The 22,567-nt window shown below is 36.4% G+C and overlaps 3 protein-coding genes and 1 non-coding gene across 6 annotated transcripts; 2 read left to right on the top strand and 2 right to left on the bottom strand.

Moving 5' to 3' along the window:
* Nucleotides 1–34: 34 nt before the first annotated feature.
* Nucleotides 35–7,189, top strand: LOC116299749 (uncharacterized). Its single transcript, XM_031708471.2, has 5 exons — nt 35–302; nt 2,066–2,312; nt 3,311–3,520; nt 4,390–4,549; nt 5,612–7,189. Exons 1-5 carry the CDS (start codon nt 217–219, stop codon nt 5,785–5,787), a joined length of 879 nt encoding a protein of 292 aa, XP_031564331.1. The 5' UTR covers nt 35–216; the 3' UTR covers nt 5,788–7,189.
* Nucleotides 6,534–19,271, bottom strand: LOC116299747 (hydroxysteroid dehydrogenase-like protein 2). Of its 2 annotated transcripts, XM_031708467.2 has the most exons (9): nt 19,120–19,271; nt 18,854–19,017; nt 16,070–16,238; nt 15,005–15,049; nt 13,630–13,733; nt 12,439–12,540; nt 12,057–12,254; nt 8,329–8,574; nt 6,534–7,473 (listed from the first exon to the last, which is right to left on the bottom strand). In XM_031708467.2, the coding sequence occupies exons 1-9, from the start codon at nt 19,131–19,133 to the stop codon at nt 7,274–7,276; spliced, it is 1,242 nt and encodes a 413-aa protein (XP_031564327.1). In that variant the 5' UTR covers nt 19,134–19,271; the 3' UTR covers nt 6,534–7,273. The 2 variants fall into 2 exon arrangements, with proteins under 2 accessions (XP_031564327.1, XP_031564328.1); XM_031708468.2 differs by lacking the exons at nt 18,854–19,017; nt 19,120–19,271 and adding an exon at nt 17,703–18,691.
* Nucleotides 12,803–13,065, bottom strand: LOC116299757 (small nucleolar RNA U85). Its single transcript, XR_004197509.1, has one exon. It is a non-coding gene; the product is annotated as a small nucleolar RNA U85 (small nucleolar RNA).
* Nucleotides 19,265–22,557, top strand: LOC116299748 (centromere protein P). Of its 2 annotated transcripts, none has more exons than XM_031708469.2 (2): nt 19,265–19,773; nt 21,168–22,557. In XM_031708469.2, exons 1-2 carry the CDS (start codon nt 19,314–19,316, stop codon nt 21,656–21,658), a joined length of 951 nt encoding a protein of 316 aa, XP_031564329.1. In that variant the 5' UTR covers nt 19,265–19,313; the 3' UTR covers nt 21,659–22,557. The 2 variants fall into 2 exon arrangements, with proteins under 2 accessions (XP_031564329.1, XP_031564330.1); XM_031708470.2 differs by having other exon boundaries at nt 21,171–22,557.
* Nucleotides 22,558–22,567: the final 10 nt, after the last annotated feature.

Consider the following 22,567-nt stretch of genomic DNA (forward strand, 5'->3'; position numbering starts at 1 on the left):
AACCCTCGGTTGGATCGTCAATCCAAGATGGCGGCCTTCATGTGCGCAGAGCTACATTTCGCTGTATTGAATTTTCCTTTAAAATTCTAATTTATTTAAAACAAAGCTGAAAATATAACAGGATGAGATAGGATATTGTTTCACTAGGAGGGGAATCAACAAGAGACTTCCCACAAAATGTAGTATAATTAACGAGAAGAAGAAAGAAACCAAGTCATGGCTGATCGAGGTGTCTCTCCCGACTCATCCACGCACATCTCAGAAAAGAGCAGAAAGTCAAAGAAAAGAAAGCACAAACAAAAGTAAGTTTAAGGCGTAAATAATATAAATACATAAGTTTGATGACTCGACTCTGGGAATTTTTGAGTAAAGAAAGTGATATAGTAAAGACAGCAACTCTTTGACACAATTAACAACTTAACTTGTACCATACAACCTACCGACCAAGTTTCGGTTAGACATTTCCCAGAATAGACCTCCTCTGCTCGGGCGTAACGTTTTCCCATTTCAGACCACGTGTTACTTCCTACAGTATCATTTCTTTTTTTTTTTTAACGCTTGCACTTGGTTGCACATGAGAAGCACATAAATATTGTTACAACTCAAACAAAGAATCTTATTCTCAAGGGAGTGACACGTGGTCTGAAATGGAAAAACATTATGGCTGAGCCAAGGAGGTCTATTGAGTTATGTAAAAGTTATCCATAAAACAATGGGCAAGGAATGCCATTCACCATTTTCCACACATCGGTTCACTGGTCAAACACAAAGCATTTAGTTGAGGTTGCAATTAGGTTCAAATTTGAATAATCCTCTGAAAGTACCTTGGCACCCCGCTTGAGCGCTTTGTGTTTGACCAGTGAATCAATGTATGGAAAATGGTGAATTAGGTCTCAAGAGAAATGAGGGTCACAGATTTGTGTCCAGAAAATTATTTTGAAAACAGGTGAGTCTTTTTTTCATTTTTCATACTTATTCATTATAGTGGATATTATAACACAAAGCAAGAGAGTATGAAGTACTCTCTTGGTTAAAGTTACTGCATAATGCACAAAAGTATGACCACATTTAATGTATTCACATACTTCTGTGCACAGGCTTCATGCTGTCAAACAAGCGTTTACACGCCTTATTTGGTAAAACCAGCCAGCTTCACATCAAAATGTGTTGGTTTGACGTACAAAGCTGTGCATCGAAGTATGCAAATAGTCTTACTTTTGCACGCTGCACTGTATACGCGTACAGTAATATAAATCTAGACTGAGCATACACTACCACAGGTAACCCACATGAGGAAATGCCCAGCATCAGGGTAACCCGTGGAAAAATGAATGTTTACTGGTGTTCATGATGTGGAACTTGGGTGATAAAGTACCTTTCTTGTCTAAATAATTCCATTTTTTGTAAATAATGAAAATTGTTAGCAGTAGCTTTCAATATGTGCGTGCCATAGATGCAAATCTATTACTCTTATTCTCTTGGTCTTATGCTTGGTAACTGGTGGTGTTGCTGAAGATTGTCAGTACATTCTGGAACCAAGGAAAATATAGATTTCATAATTATCTATTTAGATCCTTTGTGCGAATTATTTTCTATTTTTTATTATTTGTCTGAAATTAACAGAAGCTTATCCTCAAAAGCTGTGTAACCAGATTACCATTGTTGAAGAAAACATGCGCGCATGCTGTGTGCTGTCATAAAGCACGCAGGGTTGGCAGAACACGAGAGAAGTGTAAGCAGAAGCACGATGCATAGCGGAGTGCTTCTGGACACTTCTCGAGTGTTCTGCCAACCCCCAAGTGCTTTATGACTGCACACAGCACAACAAGCAAGTTTTTTATTTCTGTTATAAATATGAATTACAATAATAGATAGGAATGACGCAACGGAAAGTGCACATGCGTGCAATGTGCTGTCATAAAGCACACGTTCCAAACCAATCAGAACGCAACATTCATAACAGTTATTTTATGATAAAGTATATTTTAAAAAATTACCCTCTTTTCAAGCAATTTTTGGTAATTAAAGTTGGTAATTAAAGCAAAAATTGGTAATTTGACATTAGGTCCAAAACGAAACACAAGAAAGTAAAATCTTCTTCCAGTGAAAGCAACCATACTCACACTCACAAGAAATCCAAGAAGCATAAAAGAAGCTCTCACTCTCCAGCCAACTCAGATGAATCTGATGAGGAAATCATCGATATTAAACCCTTAGCGGGGTACATTGATGACAAAAAGAAGTTACACAAGGAAATATTTTCACTTGTCAGCAAGAAAGAGGTCAAAGATCTTCTACCTTCATCACTCAAGGTACTGTAGTTATCACCTAGCTAGATAGTGCTAGTTTGTATTAAATATATATTGATTTTGGATATAAATAGCAACCTGTAATGCTGTACTGTACATGTATGTGTACTTTTTGCCAGTGCATAAAAATAATGATAACACTTGGTACCAATTTCATCAGTTTTATGGAAGTCTCAGCCAAGTTCCAAGCCTAGGCATCTTGCATTACTTTGCACCATCATTCTTGCTCTATTTACCAGTATAACCTGTCAATGTGTGAGCAATTTATCAACTTGCTGCATTGAAAATTATAGGCTTAACACTTATAACTAACAATTCATTCATGATAACAACTGACATGACTGCTAGCTAAGGGAGCCTTGATATGTAGTCTGTAAAATCCTTCATTGGTTACAAATTAAAAGCACATTGAGATGTTATTGTGAAATGCACTTTAAATATAAAAACAGGGTTCGTGCTACTCCTTAAACTCCTTGAATACTCCTTGAATTTAATTCACGTTTTCAAGGGCACTTGAAAAGCTCTTGAATTTTATGATTTTAACGAAACTCCTTGAAAACTCCTTGAATTTTTGCTTTGATCATTACTTGCATGGTTCTGAAATAGATCTAGTCAGAAAGATCGGAAAATCTGAAAGTCGGCCATGTGCAACCACCTTGTAAAACCTTGGCATATTTAGCTGAACATACTCCTTGTAATTTCATTTTTGGGTCCTTGTATACTCCTTGAATAGTCCTTGAATTTTAAGTGTTTACCTCAGCACGTTCCCTGTAAAAACTTCCTCTTTTACTCCAACGAAGGACTAGCGTCCGAAACGTCAGTAAGGTTTTTCATCTTTTCACGGTGTATAATTTACCCTTTTATCATTACTGTTTCATTAGATGCACCGATGCAGCTCACACTAGTTTTAAGCTAGTTATCTCCTCAATATAATTATTATTGTTATTTTATCATTGTTGTTGTTACAGTTGTCTTTAAACCAATTTCTTTTTTTTTTTAAGAAATTGAAATTCAAGGAATTTAAGAGTCTTTGCCTGGAGCAGCTTGTAGTGATGTCCCAAAAAAGGATACGGCATGTAATAGCTGGCCAGGAAATGGTTTCTTCATCATCAGATGAGAGTGAAGCTCAAGAACATCAGCCACAAGATGCTAACGATGGAGAGAATGAAAGTGTAAAAATGGATACATCTGCAAACAAAACATCAAAACAGGTTTGTACAGCAGGGATACTGGTAGATACCTCTACCAACCTCAAATCGAAACACAAAATATCATAATAACAAACCTGATATGGATGCCAATTTTCAACCTATCACCTAATAACAAAAAACGTCAACTATTAATGACTGTGATGTATGAGGTTAATATTCAATATATTAATGGCACAGATAAATTGTATTTGAAATACAGTACGTCATTGTTTCCCCCCATTGGTCTTGGAAATTATTGCATGTTAGTTTTCGCATAGTAGTGTTTCCAATTACAAAAAAAAAAAACCATTGCTTCCTCATACATCACAGCATAAGCATATGACATGGAAAAAACTTCATAGCTTCAAGAAGCTGCACTCAAACTATGAATTTTTTTGGGGTGATTCAGAGCTTACCACTTGTGAGAACCAGGTGATTTGAAATCTAGGCACACAATGCATTGTTTGTCACAGCGAAAGATCCCAAGTGCTTTCTCTATCTTTCGATAAAATGAAATATTTTCCACCAACAAAGACAAAAATATGCTACTTCTAAGAGGTATTTAGTAAATCTTTCCACAGAAGTGTTTTATTTTCTTTATTTTTGAGTTAAAGACGTTTTTTTTGAGCCGAAAACTTTGAAAATCTTGAACTACGTACGAACAAAATGTTTGCTGATTGGCCAATTTGTTCTGCCTGATAGAACAGAGATCACCTGGAACCAATACTGAGAATATTGTCAGGAGGGTTACTTTTAATATTTATATTCAGTGCATGTCATAGGAAAATGCTCACATGCACATTGCAAGACATTTACCAAAACTATACCATGGTTACCATAGTAACACTAATTAAAATTCTCTGATTGTTCACTGTCATTGAATATTTCAGTTGGATGCAGCAGCAATAGAGAATACAGAAGAACAGCCTCCGAAAGTCAGTATCCTTGAAGAAATGAGCTTGTTACCCAATCAAGATGAGATAGATGAACTAATCGAACCAGAACCTCAAACCTCTCAACAACCAGTACAGCTGGAGCTGGAGGAACAAGGTTATTTCTGTTTTTTTATTGATAGATCCATAAATTTATACCCATATGTATAAAGGCTTTGCACCATCACGATGGTACTGTAGCCATGATAGAAAGTACAAAAATGGAGTATTTTTCTTGTGTACCCGGGTAAATCAGGGGTGCTTACCATTAAACCAATCCATTTGGTTAGAAATTTAATTGCTAGTAGTGAGAAAAGTGCGGGAAAGTTGACTTCTGCCAAATAGCACACGCATCTACCCGAAGAACCTAAAAGAAGACCAAGTTTTCTGGAACCTTCCGATTGGAATAGCACATAACATTCGTTTTTCAATAACCGGAATTTCTGGTTTTCAAGTAAATGTGAAGTACTTCAGATTAGACCAGATTCAATTGTTCATGTGAATTGGCTGTCTGACGTATGTTTTTGCATACATGCAGCCAGTACTGTATCTTAGTCTTTTTTTCTTTCTTTATTTTAAATATCAATCTCATAGTTCCAAAAAGTTGCTTTGAATAAATTGTTGTTATTCCTACCTCCTGGCATAGCTGCCATCACGATGGTGCTAAGCATCTATTATATGCCCTTTTTATACTTCATGAATATTCATGACCCCATGCAATGACATAATTAGCATTATGTATAGTAAACTAAGTTATGCGAGGGCTGTTAGTTAATCATGATTAAGTAGAGCATCAAATGGACAAATTTATCGCTAAGTTGTGCTCTATTTCTGGCGGCTCTACACGAGCTTTAATCCATTCCTTCAAAGCTAATGAGTAAAAGAGAGGGACAAGGTAGTACTTATGAAGAGAAAAGGAAGTGATATTTTGTTGTGCAACAGCACATTGCTTGAAATATCTGCTAGCAGGCAAGTTGCTTTTAAAAATGTACAGTAGTTTATAAGACTTTTAGTAAAATTATGAAAATTATTTTTGTTCCAGTTTGCACACAGAAAACTAATATTGATTTGCCGTCTGGTGATTGTCATTGACTTCAAATTCCTTGTTGCATCATATTTTACTATATTTTTCTTCCCCAGTATTTCTAATATTATCAAATTAAATATGATTGCTCTCTAGATATGGCAGGTGAAGAGAAAGGCAGTCCAACTCAAGAAGATGACCAATCTTTATTGATGGCTGAAGCTGACCTCAGGGAACTAGAATTTAGAGCTAGAGCACTCAAGTCTCTGGTAATTGCCAGAGAACGACAACAAAAACTTGAAAAAGAAAAACAAGACCAGGAAGCAACATAAAATGTTACAAAACCTGAAATATGTAAAATAATAGGTGTTTACCAACAAGATGGTAAACTGAAACTATTCATAAACTATGCTAGTCTGCCATTAATCTAATCAATAAAATTCCCATCCGTTCCTTTTTATTTCAGCTTTTTGCCAAGTCTTTGTTTTCTGGCTTTATTTTGTTGTTCTTGACAAGTAATTCAAAGACTCAGCAAAGAGAGAATTACAAAAGGGACTTCTATCTCCAAGAAGGGTAGTCAAACATCATGAAGGTGTACCATTTTTGAAAAAACTTGGATTTAAATTATACCCTTAAAGAAAAGAATTCCAATAGACCATTTTTTCAAGGTTGCGTGCGCATCCAAATTTAAGGTACTTGACGGGCCACGATACCAGAACAAGAGCTTTATAATGAGAATTACCATACATTTCTATTAATTTTTTTCAGAAAGAATTCATAAAATTGATTATTCTCATCTTTAAATATAAAACTGGCTTCTCAATTATACTGAATTTTCGTTTTTCAATTTTGTGGCCTGTCAAGTTGGATGCGCACACAACCTTGAGGAAACGGTGTATGGAACTATATCAAAATTATATTGGATGCCAGTGAGGATAACATGGAAATACAAAAGAAATCTGACACATTTTTTCAATGGAAACCACATTATTCTTCCATTCAGGATAGTTTTGAGAAGGGTCATGGATTTATTGACAACGCACACTTGTACCTCAAAGGAACTGTATTACACAATAAGAACAAGAAAACTTTTATTAAATATTTTAATGTGTAATTATACATACAAATTCCAGTAGTTTTCAATTTTCAAAATCATTTTCATTGGTATCCTGTATTAAAAAAATATACACAGCACACAACAAATAAATTGGAAAAGAGTCCAAGACCTTGAATATGTCTTGTTTGCAGACAAACCTTTAAAATATTGTGTTTAGTAAGGATATACTCGTTTAGGTATAAGAGAGCTGATTCCATTTTAACCGTCACCAAAGGCCAATGTTGAATATTGAAGCAGAATATCTTTTATTTACCACTGATCACGGCAACAGTCACAACAAAAAGTGAGCAATACAATGCCATTTATCAGAGTATGTAAAGGTACCAAACAATTTTTTCAAATGTTCAGTCTATTGCCCGATTTTCCTCTAGCAACTGCTGACTTGATCAGTGTGTAGCAATGAAAACAGTGGTAATACACTGAGTAGCTGATGATTGAGAAGGAAAATTTTGCTACTGCCCCACCCCCCACAGAAAGTGAAGTTGTCTAAAAGCAGCTCTGTTGGAGAGCAAGGAAGAAGCAGTAATGTTAAATTTTGTAAAAGCCTATTCCACTTCTATTTCAAGATAATTAAATAATCTTAAGAGCTCATTAAAAAGAACTGATGAAAGTATAAACATGCATGAATTTGTTTGATCAATTGCTTCGGAAAAATGTTCAGGAACACTTTCCTGTGAAGTATTAATATAGTGTTAATGTTCTCATAGTTTAGATTTCATCTTTCCCATAAGCTTTTCTAATTTCATTGCAATCATCATGTCTCCTTTTATCTTGAGCTTGCCACTCATAAATGCTTGTGTTGGATTAAGTTGACCTTGGAACATCTTAAGAAAGTCCTCAGAGTCAAGGGACATGGTACACTGTGCTTGACCACCTGGGTATGACCCTGAACCTGCACTACCTAAACACAATACATTGTAATAATTGCATCAGACATGTGTTTGTAACAAGTAACAGTTAATACATGAAATATCCTTCCAATTTCCAAATGACCTGTTTGGCTTGTGAGCAAGTTCTTTCCATTCTGACAATGTGAGTCTTCACATGACATGATACTTAAAAAAATCATGATATCACCCATAAGGATCAATATCTGCATAGACTAGATTCTCTTGGAAATAATGTCTTTGTTTTCCTTTAATGCTTGAGAAGATGCATTTATGTGTATGTGGGCATATGTAATACTCAAGAAGAATCACATAGTTTGAAATCAGATAACATGCCAAAGCCAAAAATGGTCCATAGCCTTCAATCATACCAGAAGTGCCTTCTCGTCAAGTTGTGCTAGATGGCAAGTATTGGTTTTATTTTTACTTTTTTATTTTAGTATTTTTCTTATTTTCTTTTGTTGTTGCTTGTTGTTGTGGTTTGGGTCAAGCAGTTTCTAGGCGCTGGTTTGAAAGAACCTCTTGTAGTTGTCTCCTCATGTCCCACAAACTGGTCAAATCGGATGTCATAGCTCCACCCCTACCAAGGAGATTCTGACCCTTCCCACCATTTATATCTACATGTAGTATTCGAATCCAACCCTACCTAAATAAGAATATTTTCAGGAACCAAAACAGTTTCACAAATTACCTTCATTCTTTCCCGATAGAATAAAGGATATTGCATGTAAATATATTGGGGAGGGATTCCTGTGGTAAGGTCAACGATTATTGTGGGCGGTGTGTAAACGAACGCGTATTCTTTGTTAATACATTCAATCAGTCAAAAGAAAATGTAATCTTAGTCATAATTAATCTTAATATAGTACCTGGTCCATTCTTTAAGTCTAGATACCACAAGCCAGCATCCTTCCCGTGGATATCAAACTCAAACACTCCATTAATAGTCTTGACAAGTTCATCATCACATAGCGATTTTATGGTCTCAAAAACTTTAGCAACGTTACCCGTTGATGAACCAGCACTCGCTTCCAGTTTTTCCATTTTGTGATGATCCTTTAAGAGCTTCTCTGGGTTCGCTTCATCCAGGAAAAAGTCGGGAAGAAGAGTGCTTCCTAGAAGGATAAGAATGAAACGTGGTTGGTGTCTGGTCGCGCAATGAAACGTTGACCTTTAACCTTAGTTAGAGTGTTACTGGCTCACTTATAAAGTGTGGAAAAATGTTTCGAAACTTTATAATCCAAACAAAAGGAGTTCATCACGTGAGTTAGCCGTGCGCTGACGTCGTACCTTCCACACGTATCCAGCGTACCGGGATATATATATATATATATAGAAATTTTTAAAAGGATTTTTTTTTTCATTCCGTTTCTTTCCCTTTTTTTTTTTTTTTTTTTTAGAATTCTCGTCCACACGTAGCGTTTTCGAATCGTGTTTCGTTTTCAAGTGGCGTATTCACCGGGTACATGTGGACGAAAGTCACGGAAGGCCATTCCGCAAAGAAAATATCTGGATAAGTGTGGACGGAGATCAATCCAAAGCTTATTGTTGTCTTAGAAACTCATTTAGCTTCTACTTTTCGCTTCATCAAGCCGTTTCGAAACTCAATCGCCTTTCGCCACGTGAATTAGTGTTACGCGTGACGTTCAATGGAAAACAAGCGCTACTTTGAGAAACATTATGCAAATGTCACGTTTCGTTCACGTCGATTACGCAGTCGGTCGAATAAGTTTAGTCTTCCCAATCTGAAGGCACGCCCAACCGAATGAAAATAGAAAAACAGCTGAAACACTATGGAAACACAGGAACTTCGCAATCACACACATAGGCCTTTTTTTAAACTCTGAATGACGTGCAGGGGGGGGGGGGGGGGGAGGAGCATGAAATCTTTCCCTCCTTTCGTTCTCTGGAACCGTGTAATAGAGTAAGACTATTCATTATATTCTTACAGTTTCTGGAATGGCATTTGTACTACTTCTTGATGGACTTTATAAAAGATTTTTTTAAATAGTCTTCTGTGCGCCGATATTTTATATGCATCATTTACGGCAAGGTAATGGGATTAACGGTTGATGCCACAGAGTGGCTCTTCTCCCAATGGATTCCAATTGGAATTTAGGATCTTTACGAAGGGAGGAAAACCAGAGAACCCGGAAAACCCTCGAAGCACAGGAGAGAACCAACAAACAACTCTACTCACATACGACAACAAGCCCGGGCGGGTTTCGAACCCGGATCGCATTGGCGAGAGGCGAGCTCTCTCCCCGCTACGTCACCCGTGCTTCCCTTCCAATTTATTATAACTGCAAACTTAGCTGCTATTTTAGGCCTACTTGCAATGGATACCTTTTCCCGAAACCCGGCTGGCAAAATTACGAAAATCTATTTACCAATAATTTGAAGTTTCGTTTAAATTGATTGATTTTTAAGCGAACGGGAGAATGACATTGTGAAAAATCGCAAACGCGACTCAAAACTAAAATTTCGAATAAACCGTTAGAAGCCTAAACGTTTGAGCTATTACATGTGATACGCTACTACATGTGCCAAGTTCAAAAACATCTGAGTGTTTTTGATACGATACTTTATGACGAGCGAGTTCGAAAAAATCACAAAATGCATTTGCAATCCATGATGTTGGAATCGAAATCATCCAACATTCTAATGGGACGAATCATAGTTAATGGAACGGAAAGGTTGGGAAACCTATCGACGACTCTTAAAACTCCAGTGTATGGGGGCTTAGCCTCACTTGTGAGGTCGGTAAACAAAAGCAGAAATTAGAATGACAAAGCAAGCAACTCCTGGATTCGAAGCTTGATTTTTAAGATTCGTCAATAGTTCTAGCTTTTTGTTCTACTTTATCCATTGTTATATGGCGTTCACCCTGCACAGAGAAGGAAATTTTTTTTCTTTTTGTTCATAGTATACAGAATTTTTTCCCCCTACAAAATCGTTTTAAAAAAGTTACTATTTGTTATTTAATCCTATATCATTAATATTAATTGTTTATTGGAAAGGAGATTGCCCTTTTTATTACTTTCTTATTTATCATCTAGTAACTTAACTGCATCTGCCCGGAAATATTCATTCGCATGGTTTTTGGCCATCGAATGAAAGTTTTCACTTTAGAATGATTATACATGAAAATAATAAGGAAATGAGTATTTCTAGCCATAAGTTGCTTTGGTTCATCGTGAAGGGTCAGTATCACGTGATGGTACACAAAACAATAGATTTGTCCTATGGAGTTTCCAAACCATTCCACTCCATTATTAACTATGGATAAATTTATGCTTCGCTTTTCATTGATACCTTTCGTTTTTGTTTTTTTTTGTTTTTTTGTTGTTTTTTTTTGTCGTAACGTTTCATCATGCTGTTTCCTTTTGGTCATCCTTTTAATTGCCCTATTTCACTATGACGTCACATCAAAACAATCTATTGTTTAAAAGCAAAGGATCATGGTCGTCGGAGGGGGTCAATTCAACGCAAATTCACCGAAAATTGTTCTAAAACCCGTATCAATCCACGAAGAGAAGTAGAATAGCCAGCAAATTCTCAGAATATTTTTTAGTACATATTAACACATACTATATCCGAAAACCAGGCCATTTTAGATTAAACTGTTTCGCTAGGAGCAAATTTTGTTGAATTTTCTATTGGATTTGGTGATTCTATCCCCCACATAAATAGGCAGTGACGTCATAGCGAAATAGGGCAATTTACTTACTATACTACATAAACTATATTCTTTCTCTAATTTCTTCTTTTACTCCGACGAACGACTAACGTCCGCTATGGCGGATCCAAGGGGGGGGGGGGGGGGGGCAAGGAGAAATGTAGCCCTCCTTCAGCAGAAAAAAAAATGAAGAATTAGATGCTTTTTTTAACTGTTTTCCGTTTTGTTGACGGAAGAATCTCAATTAGCCTCCCCCCCCCCCCCCCCCCATCCCCCCGTAAAATAAAATTTTGGATGGATCCGCCCTTGGTCCGAACGTCAGTATTGTTATAAACTTTTCAATTGTAACGCAATCCCAACTAGTAACCTTTAGTGACTAACAGTTCATTCCATAGTTTACTCGTTTCAGTGTTAACTCATTAGTACGTCATAGCGAAATAGGGCAATTTACTTCCTATACTACATAAACTATATTCTTTCTCTAATTTCTTCTTTTACTCCGACGAACGACTAACGTCCGCTATGGCGGATCCAAGGGGGGGGGGGGGGGGGGGCAAGGAGAAATGTAGCCCTCCTTCAGCAGAAAAAAAAAATGAAGAATTAGATGCTTTTTTTAACTGTTTTCCGTTTTGTTGACGGAAGAATCTCAATTAGCCCATCCCCCCGTAAAATAAAATTTTGGATGGATCCGCCCTTGGTCCGAACGTCAGTATTGTTATAAACTTTTCAATTGTAACGCAATCCCAACTAGTAACCTTTAGTGACTAACAGTTCATTCCATAGTTTACTCGTTTCAGTGTTAACTCATTAGTACTCTCTATTTTACTTATTTTTTCTATTTCTCTCTTCTTCTTAGGTTTGACTTATAAATTAATACCTTAAAATTTGTAAATTTATTTTGTTCAAGTTCATTCATACCCGGTACACAAGCGTAGGGCTCCATATCCGTGACACCCACATCTCGTAGTACATCTTCATCAATCAAGAACTGTCCAGTATATGAGCGGCTGTCACGTGTTAGGATGACGTAAGCGGCATCTGCCATGATATCTACGGTACGGCATTGTTTGATGGCTTCTTCTCCTCCGAGCATCTTCATGGCAGCTGTTGCTATGGCTACAAAAAGAACATGAGAAAAAAAAATCACAGGAGAACCCCGAGAAAATCCATCGAAGAACAGGAGACAACCAACAAACAACTCTATTCGCATACGAACAAACCCGGAACGCATTGTGTACAGGCGGCACATTTGCCTCGTACACAACCCGTGCTTCCCTTGGATGTGTTGCATCCAGCTAACCTGTTTTTGGCCAGAGTGCATTGACAGCTATGCCATCATCTTTGAATTCTTCTGCCATTCCAAGTGCACACATGGACATGCCATACTTGGCCATTGTGTACGCTGAATAAAATACGAAAAAAATTTAAAAACTATTCACAAATTTTCGCTATTATGATGTTCAATTTGGCATGTCTTCTCTTTGGCCTCCATTTGGTTTATGAGCTATTCTTTATTTCAGCAAAGGCGTAGTCAGGGTGGGAGGCAAAATAATATCATTTTTTTCTTTCTTCCTATTTCATTGGGCTACCTGTGGATTTGGCGGGAATTTTCGCGCCAAAACGCATGTGCTCGCCCTATATTTACTTACGCATGTTTACTTAATTGCCATCAGATTACTAAAGAACCAAGTCATCACTATTAACGGTGATTTTTTTGTTGAGAATATATCTGACTTCGTTAATGAATGTCTGTCTTTAAGGCATCCACTCCAGAAGAGAAAAAGCACAGAATACGTTTATCTAGGTTTGCCTTTACAGAGGAGGACCACAATTTAGGTACAGCCTCTAAGATTCCAAACCATTCTACTCTGGTTTCAAATGTCTTGTAGACATTTTAAAAAATCAGTTCATTGTATCATCATGTGGCAACTTTAAATGATGTAAAAGTTTGTTCTCTGTAAATCTAAACTAAATCAGTACCCGTTACAGCTGTATAACTGAGGACTGTCTGTGGGCATTTGTGGCATAATTAAATTTACAAAAGGTATGTTTCTTAATGATTTGTCCTACAGCACTGACTTCATTAGAGTTTGAAAACTGGTGTGTGCTAGGAACAAATTAGAGTTCACACTTTCGTTTTAGTTTATTTTATTAGACACACTATCACGAAAAATTGTTCAAAAATATTTTTATACAAGCAATATAAAATGGCTGCTTATGTCTCTGTATAAATTTGTGATATAAACACTCTGGCAGCTGTAGAGCACTCATGAAACACTCAGCTATGCCTCATGTGAGAGAGCTTACTTCTCTCATTTTCTACACCTTTAAAAGTGTGCCCCAATGTGTACATCACAGCATAGAGACGAGTGTACATTTTATATTCCTTAATATCACATTCCAAGAGCATAACACTCAAGAGAATGACTCAACATCAAACTCACAGGACAAAACAAAATTAATGCCTACATGTGTTCTAGCATCTAATTACCAACATGATTCTTGAACCAGATAGGATTCATATTCAGAGGTGGACTCAATGTCAGTATGTGTGGGTTCTTTCCTTTTTTCAAATAAGGTAAACAGGCCTGAGAGCTGTCAACAGAAAAAATTCAATATTACTACAAATCTTCACTTATTCCAGCTTAGTTGACTGTGTTCCTAGAAAGGAATTATGGTTCAACTATTTTTGGCTAGCACTTTGCAAGCAAGCACCGAGTACAATGTAGATTTTTCTTGTCAATTGAAATGGAATTCTGCCATAAGTCTGAATAGCAGTTATGAACCATTTAAAGAATTAAAAATTCACATTTCAATGGTTCCTAGTGGCAGAACCATGGGAAATGCAAATCAAAATTAATACAACGTTGAATCCTCAATTCTGATTGGTTGACCTTGGGATCTTTCCAAAGGTCAACTCAGCTGGTTACTTAGCCCTAGTTATCTTTGAATATAAAATTCTTGCCATCAGAAACATTTAAGTTAAAAACATCAAGATGGATTGGTTTGATGTATTCTGTATTAATAAGAGAGTGTCTGTTCTCAAGACAGTCACCCGCAAGAGGGTACAGAATTTAATCTAGGCCTGCCTTTACAATGAATGCCCATAGTTTGGATATCCATTAAGATTTCAGACCATTACTCTGGTTTCAAGCTTAAATAAAAGAAAAGCAAAAAATATATAATATTCAGATCCGTGGAGAATCATCATTTGGCAAGAAAATACATGTAAATTCTTTGCAGTTTCATTTCTTTATCCTATGGCCTACAGTCTAAAACCTGCTCTCCTTTCCCTTTTCCCCTCTCCTCCCCTCAACAAATTTGCTTTCATTGGATGGTTATATGATGCCTAACCTTGACCTCTTTCTCCTTCAACAGTGGTTGGAAAAGCACCTTACTTGTAGTCTTATTTGCATGGGATGAAAGCATTATGTCACTATTTCTGAGCTTAGTTCAATTTTCCAAAACTGTCTCTCTCACTCAGAGAGATCTATTTATAATCATTGTATTTCATAAGTGCTACGCGGTCCACATATTCTCATCTTTGCATCATAATTACCGCGACCTAACATCTATTTCACCCCGACCTGCTCTCAGTCTGACCTCTAGCTCAGCTGGTAGAGCATCAGTAGTACAATTCCGAAGGTCGTGGGTTCGATTCCCAGCAAGGTCGGAAATTAATTTTTCCAATTTAATTCCAAGGGTCTTTCGCCCGGAATAACCTCGTTCCCAAGCACTATAACTTATCTATATTTCTATATTTTCATGTATTCATAATCATGAAGCATTAGGATTATATTTATTAACAAGAGTTTTTCTTTCAAAGAATATCTTATCTTCATAAACATATAAAGGATGAAGCTTACCATAAATAAGTTCCCCTTGCATTGATGTTGTTCATCAAGTCATATCTGGAATAACAAGAAAATGTTTAATTGAAATGAAAATATATTTGTGGGAATTGTAATAAATGATACATATTCATCTGAATTACAATACATTCTAATGTATACATACATATGAACATGTGACAAACAGCCTCAGTGTATTAATCGTAGGCGAAACACAATTGGAAATTAAGTTCATTTCTCTTCTGATTGAGGAAAATGAAAATGTTTATATATTTATTTAATGTTTTAGCAAATAACAAGAATTACTTTTTGTCAATGTACCATATGTATTAAACAGTATCATATCATTCTTCTTATACCAGCATAAAAGTATCATCAAAATTAATGTAAGCAAGGAATACATGTACATCTTAAGATTTTTACAAAGTAGCTGCATGTTTCAGGATTTCTTGTTAGAATCTCAGTAGCTTTATGGGGGTGTTTTCAGCAATAACTGGACTATGTCCTTCATATCTATTACCAGCAATTACTCTCAGTCAGACCAAAATGTATTAACTTTTTTACTTTTTTCATTTGAAGTCTGGTCTCAAAATAAAAAATGAAAATTGGCAGGGCAAATAATTCTGGTGTTGCAAAATTTCACAGTTCAAAATCGTGTTGCCCTCTAAGTAGAAAAATTTGACCTGCATTAAAAAAACTATTAAAAAAACAACTTGTCATTGCTAATCACCACCACAAAGTACAGCAGTGGTGCAATTCAACAGGGATGAACTGAAAGCATGTGAAGGCATCTGAGCTGGCAGCTGCTATACAGTCCATGTATGAGCCTGGAGCACAGCTCTAACCAGTTTGAATATTAGGGTTGGTGTGAGTGTAGGGAAGAACAACCGGAAAGTCAGAAAAACCATCGGAGTTAGAAAGAGAACCAACCAACTCAGCTCACATGGGGTGACTGGGATTCAAAACCCCAGACCTCAGAGGTGAAGCTAGCATCTTACCACCTCACCATTCTGACTCCCCAATAAATTTGCATTTTGGGCATTTGCAGGCCACTATTTTGAACCTTGATTTGTATATTACCTTTTCATTGGTGTCTCCAATGTGCCTGTAAGACTGATTGCACTTGCATTATTAACTAAGATGTCAATCCCACCAAACTTTGTCACTCCCTCTTCAACTGCACCAATAACAGCACTTTCATCTCTAATGTCGACTACACAAGGTAGACAGTGACCTCCAGCTTCTTCCACTATTCAAACAAAATGAATAATAGTAATCTTACTATCAGATAAATTCATCTGTACTGGTAAATATTATAAGAAACAATGATAAACTCTTGAGATCAATTACATTCAGTTTCACATTAATTAACCCCTTGGGGGTCCAAACTTAGATATCTAAAGTAGATTTTTGCTAATAGCTTGCCAAGAAGAAGAAAATATGGTGTTTTTTGCGCTTCAATGTGAAGACCTACGAAGTGTTTAGTCTTGTTTTGCCGACTTCATGACCTCAAAACAACAACTTCAAATAACAAGTATTTTCCAACTTCATTCTTAAAAAATGCATTTTTCTTGCAAGAAATATCCTTTTGATGGGTGCCTTAAGTAGATTTTTGCTATTGATTCACCAGGAAGAGGAAAAATGTGGTATATTTTGAGGTCATGCAGCCGAAACAAGACTAAAACACTTCGTAGGTCTTCACATTGTAGCGCAAAAAATACCTACTTTAGATATCTACTAAGAATATATTTTTTACAAGAAAAGGGGATTTTTATTGTTATTTGGTGCGTCAACTTACATTTCATTGTCAAAAAACTACCCGAATTCTCCATCTTTTTTTACATTCTCACACTGCAAAAAGCCTGTAGGATGCCAGCAACAATGGCCGAGTTCATCACGTGACCTCTTAGTGCAAGTCACCTATTCCCGTTCACGACAATATAACCCAATTCTCAGTCCAAGGACTTCCATTATACACTTCATGTCTGGTCGCGAGGGAAATAGGTAGTTTTGTTCTCCCGAGGGTCTCAATGTTTCAAAGCCAAGGGAAACATCAAGACTCGAGGGAAAACAAAACTAACTAATTTCCTGAAGGACCAGATATGTCAAGTGTTTTGTTATATAGCAATTGAGACGCTCATGAAAACTGATTATGATTTTACAAATACAACTCACAAACGGTCTTGTATTTCTCTACCAAAAAGCAAGGAGAGCAGCAACAACATTTTTAAGTGCTTTTTTCACATTTTCTGAATTCTTTTTCTCAATAAAAGTCTGTAATGTCTCTGTAGAAACACTGGAAAATCTCTATCGTTACGCTTTGAGCTCCGTTTGTACTGAAAATTCAAGCAAAATATCTGCTTCCGCTCTGTTGTTTTTGATTGGTGCAAAATATCACGCCCTCAGCGATTTTCACGTTCTGATCACTTGCACTTGTTTATTTTCACGATTATTGTCACGTGCAACTTATATCCCGTTCTTGATACATTGAGATTTAACTAGTGTCACGTGGTCATCTTTCAACCAATGAGAGGGTTCGTTATATCGGAAAATTTCATAGCTACTGTATATAACAATCAGAATTAATCTTTCCCAAAGATTTCCTCACGTCCTAAATCCGAGGTTACATATACGAGAACAAATACGAAAGGCATAGAACAACTACAAAGTGCACAGCTAATTACATTTATAAAATAAATTAAATAGTACGCACGCTGTGATTGGTTGATAGCCATGTTTGCATGAGGGTATGTAAACACAGTTTTGACGTCACAACTTTCTTGTTTTCCCGGTATAAGTTCAAAAATTTACAGTTTCTTTCGAGAAAAAAAACGCCCCCAAAAATGTATTTTGAAGACGAAGTTCCAAATTTTGACTTGTGTCAGGGCCTCAGGCATAACCCTATGGTCTCACACAGGTCTTTCTGATCGTAATATCATGACAATCTCTCGTTGGTCACCGCAAAGAGAATTCCCTCAGGAGCTACAACACACGTCCTTCGTCAGGACAGCTTCGGTTGTTCAGCGACGTGCTTTCTCATGATTTAAATGCACCGCCCGATAAGGAATACAAGTATTTCAAGGAAACAGTCAGCAGCTTCAAACTTTTTCCAGCGATAGCTCTTCAGCTCCACAAAATATCTTCACGAGGCGAGACGAAACAATCAACTTCGCTGCCATGTTTTCTGGCTGTCAAATTGAGCAAATCCACGTTTCTTTCAACCGAGAATTCCAGTCACAGTGACACTCAGTTATCTACTTTTGATCACTTTCGTAAAGATAATCAATTCTGAAATCTTTTATTAAGATTTATATTCAATCTTTGGACATTTCTTTGTATTTGTTTTAAAGTTTTAGAATGATAAATGTTTAAAATAGCTAGCGATTCTTTCTCGCTTCACATTTGCCTCCTTGGCGTTTATTACACGAAATTTGATTGGCTAACGATCAAAGTTCGTGATGTATGGAGAATTTGTATTTTGATATGAGAATCAAATTCAAATAAAGATTTATTTTCTTGCAAGTGGTAATGTTTTCCCTTAGTATTTATTTTATAAAAGCAATAGAAAACTTTTTTCTCTGTGTTTACATAGCCTGATAGCAACACTCGGGGGGTTGGGAGAATTCTCGACAGTTATGCAAACCCTCGACTACGTCTCGGGTTTGCATAACTGTCTCGAATTCTCCCAACCTCCCCTCGTGTTGCTATCAGGCTATGTAAACACGGAAAAAGTTTTCTATTGCTTAAATACAACTGTTTAGGTTGCCTGTGGATGAGCATTATTTGAAGCTGAACGACTCACTTAATAAATATCTGAAATTGCAATTAGTTTTATTTCATAAGCTAAATCTATTAATTTATTACCTTCCTTAGCAGCAGTATAAATAGTCCCTGGTAGTGTTGGATGTGGAGCGGCTGTCTTTGCAGCAATAATCACATTTGCTCCGTCACGAGCTGCTTTCAAAGCGATGGCTTTACCAATACCTCGACTGGCCCCCGTTATGAATAAGGTCTTTCCAGCAAGCTTCCTTTGAAGTTGAACAACACAAAACACTATTAAAATTTCGTTTGACATAAAGAAAATAATTCAGAAAGAAAAAAAGATGATAAGAAAGCTCAAGAAAACTTACCCTGTGTTCAACATTTTGATGGTGTTGAAGACACGTGTGCGCCGACGACCTTTGAACAGCGGTTTTCAAATACTCCTCTCCCCATACCCCGAACGTTATGTCCAAGACGTTTGGGAGTGAGCATTCAATTTTTGGCGCCAAAACATTCAAGATGGCGGAAAGCACAAAAATAATTATCAAAGTCTCATGAAAAAATGCCTAAAAGAAAAAGGAAAGAAAACCCTGATTTAAAAGCGACCTGTCTTAAGGAAATAGAAGAACTAAGTAAGGAGATAAACTGTCTTGAGAATGACTTAGAGATCAAGGAGCGCCATGTAGCTGAGGTTTTTGCTGATGAGTCTTTGGCTGGTATTATTAATAGTCTGCGAGTAGGACATAGGAATCCAAGGAAAAAATCTAACGAAGAACAAGAATTAAATTTATTGTTGTCCAAGTTAGAAAAACTGGAAAGCCTTACAGGAATTATATTTGACGAGAACAAAGCAGAATTAATATCCTCCACGGATGACTATATAAATAACAATATAAAGATTGCAAGAACAGCCAAGAGATGGAGACGGATTTTATCTGGAAAATGTTTTAGTCTGCCGTTTCTTATCCAGTTTGAAACAGAAGAAATACCTGAAGAAGAAGAGCCAGCAAATGTTAAGAAAGGTATCGTAGTATAAAATGCATGACAGTATAACAAAGTTGAAAATAGTTGAAATAATACATAATTTCAGTAGCCCCCCCACCTTCCTGATACTTGCCTAATACAAGCCAGTGTGGTCTTGATTCGTCAGGGAGAATGAACTTTATACTGAGCACCTTGAAGGCAGGTCAAACTAATACAAATATCATGATGTACTTGTCATTGGGTTCCACAGGGGGGGGGGGGGGGGGGGGGACCCAGGGCAAATGTGTGGACTTTGCTTTGAGCCTAGAGGAAAGCTATCTGTATTTCCCCAAATATGGGGCAAGGTTTCTTAGAAAATACCCCTATATTCCACCAGCCCCTGGGACAAAATTGTTATGGAGTTGAAATAACAGATCACAAAAGTAACACAAAACCGTAGAGTGCACACACTAGATCCATAAAACAAACTGAAAGACAAGATATCAGTAACATGTATGGCAAATAGAGCATTTGATAATCAATATCAAGAAATGTTAGGTTTTGTTCTTTCATGTTTCTTTATTTTGCAACAAAAATAGTGGATAGTATGATTTGTTTATAGATTTAAAGGATTAAGATTCAAAATGCTCACCTTTCTGACCTTCAGTGTCTGCCATTTTGTGCATGACTAGTTTCCAGTTTATGGGCGGTGTAGGTCAACACAGCAATCCCAATGCCAGTAAATCAAAGTCAAGATAAAACTCAAACAAAAAACATTGTTATACCTCCGTTTGCTTTCCTTAGAACTTTAGAGTCAAATACTTTATTGAAAACAGGTCTTTACAAAGAACTCTAATGCTTCCAGGGGGTTTCAGAATATTTTATCTATCTACCACTACTCCCCCAGGTACTTGGGCAAGGATTTAAGGCTAAGTGCCAACTTTCCCCCTAATCTCCCCGAGTCTAGCCAGCCTATTTCTGATTCATGGAAAAAACTATAGTTTTTTGACTGCATGATGCTAATCTTTTCCATGCAACCAAAGTATTTGCTACTATTTTAGTAACTGCAAAAAATACCATAACATGGTGTTATTTAAATGTGAAATCATTTTTCACCAAATAAGTTGGCAGGAAAAGCTTTAGCAGGAGTATAGAAACCTAGTCCATCAAAACACCAATGATCTGAGTAGTTTCTAAAACCTTAATAGCATGGAAAAATAGGCATTGTGACATGGTTTATATTGGAAGCATAGATGGCATGCAATGCTGCACAGCTTCTCACCATTGTCGTAATGAGTTTCATTGTCAGACTCACCATCCAATATATTTATATGTTTCTAAATTCCAATTTAATAAAAAAAACAAAGGCCATAGGTTTGTTAGCCACTGCCCATTTTAAGGTTCATTTTCTCACAATATCTTGTAATTAAATCCCTGATGTTATTGTTTATAGCAGTAGAAGATCATGAGGATATTACTGTTAGAGTGACAAAGCTTTCATTTGAAGTAAATTGTCCCTTGGCAGCCAAAGAATTGAACAGATTCATAGCAACTGCAGAACAGGAAAAAGCCATTGGAACCACATTTATAGCATTAGAGCAATATGCTAAGTGGTATGACTGTAGAAAAAAGACTTTTGTTCACTTTAAGTCAAAATACCCTGATCTGGTATGCATCTTCGATGGGCCAAATAGAAGTGACACTATGGAAATAAGAAATAGAGTCCATATCGGCCTTTATTTCATCATTCATTGGACTATAATTATACAAAAAGATGGGAATGTTCTGCCACAAATTGATGCCTTTGTTGCTTGTCCAAGCAAGGTTTGTGGGTCAGAAATAATGCCTGTGTTAAATTCCACTCCAGAGCAATTCAGGAAAATGTTATCTAGGTTTGGAATTGAGCAAGCAATAGAATGTATTATAATGATTGCCCAACAGTAGGTATTAAGTTATAATTAGATAAGAGTAAAACTTTTAGATTTGAAGCATGGAACTTACACAGCTAAGCCATTTTAATTCCAAATACTAAGTGAAATTTCTATTTAAAATTTAAATTTCACTTTTTTCTCTTTTTTGAGCCAAAAAAATTTGATTTTTTGTAAAACTCAACCTGGTCTTTGCTCGTAAAAATGCATTTTTTGACCATTTCGTTGTTTTTTTTAAAATAAATATATTTTCATTTCACGTATCAACTTATCTATACCTTATCTATTAAGAAACTTTAGTCCTGTGCCCTGCAGTTAGATCTACAGTATCTATGAGCAGACTTACAACTTTCAAATTCGTTTCACAGGCCAAGTAAAATCACTCGAGTAGAACATGAAATAATTAACTTGTAGTTTTATTGTAGCAATGAATATTATGCGCCTTGTTTTATCGGCATGTCCTAGAACCTGGACTGGACTCTGTGCTTTCATCTTGGACTACACTTTCAGTTTTACATGAAAATTATACATCTTTTCATCATTCATTCTCTTCAATACCTATACATATTTAAGATTATATCATTTATTTTTGGCAATCAATGTTCTTTGTGTGTGTGTGTGTGGCTGGAAGCGAAAATCTCAAGTGACATGGCTGGGAGTTATAAGTTGTCAGTCCTGACAGTTTGCTGTTTATTCATGACTCCCATGTTATCAGAGCCCAAAAGCACAGAAATTCCAGCTCCTTTCTTGACATAATATATTTTTCAAAAAAAAAGTTTTACTAAATTTAAAGTGGGGATTTGTACATGTTTCTACGAAAAAAACGCTGAAGATTGAATGACAGATAACTGAGGCAAAGACAGCTACAAAACTAGCTAAAATTTCTCGGAAAAAAAAAAAAAACAGATAAAGAAATGTCTATCGA

The sequence above is a fragment of the Actinia tenebrosa genome, unplaced genomic scaffold, assembly GCF_029948245.1.
Source record: "Actinia tenebrosa isolate PJP-AT-01 unplaced genomic scaffold, QUT_ActTen_1.0 PGA_scaffold15__27_contigs__length_11533743, whole genome shotgun sequence".
In the NCBI taxonomy this organism is placed as follows: Eukaryota; Metazoa; Cnidaria; class Anthozoa; order Actiniaria; family Actiniidae; genus Actinia; species Actinia tenebrosa.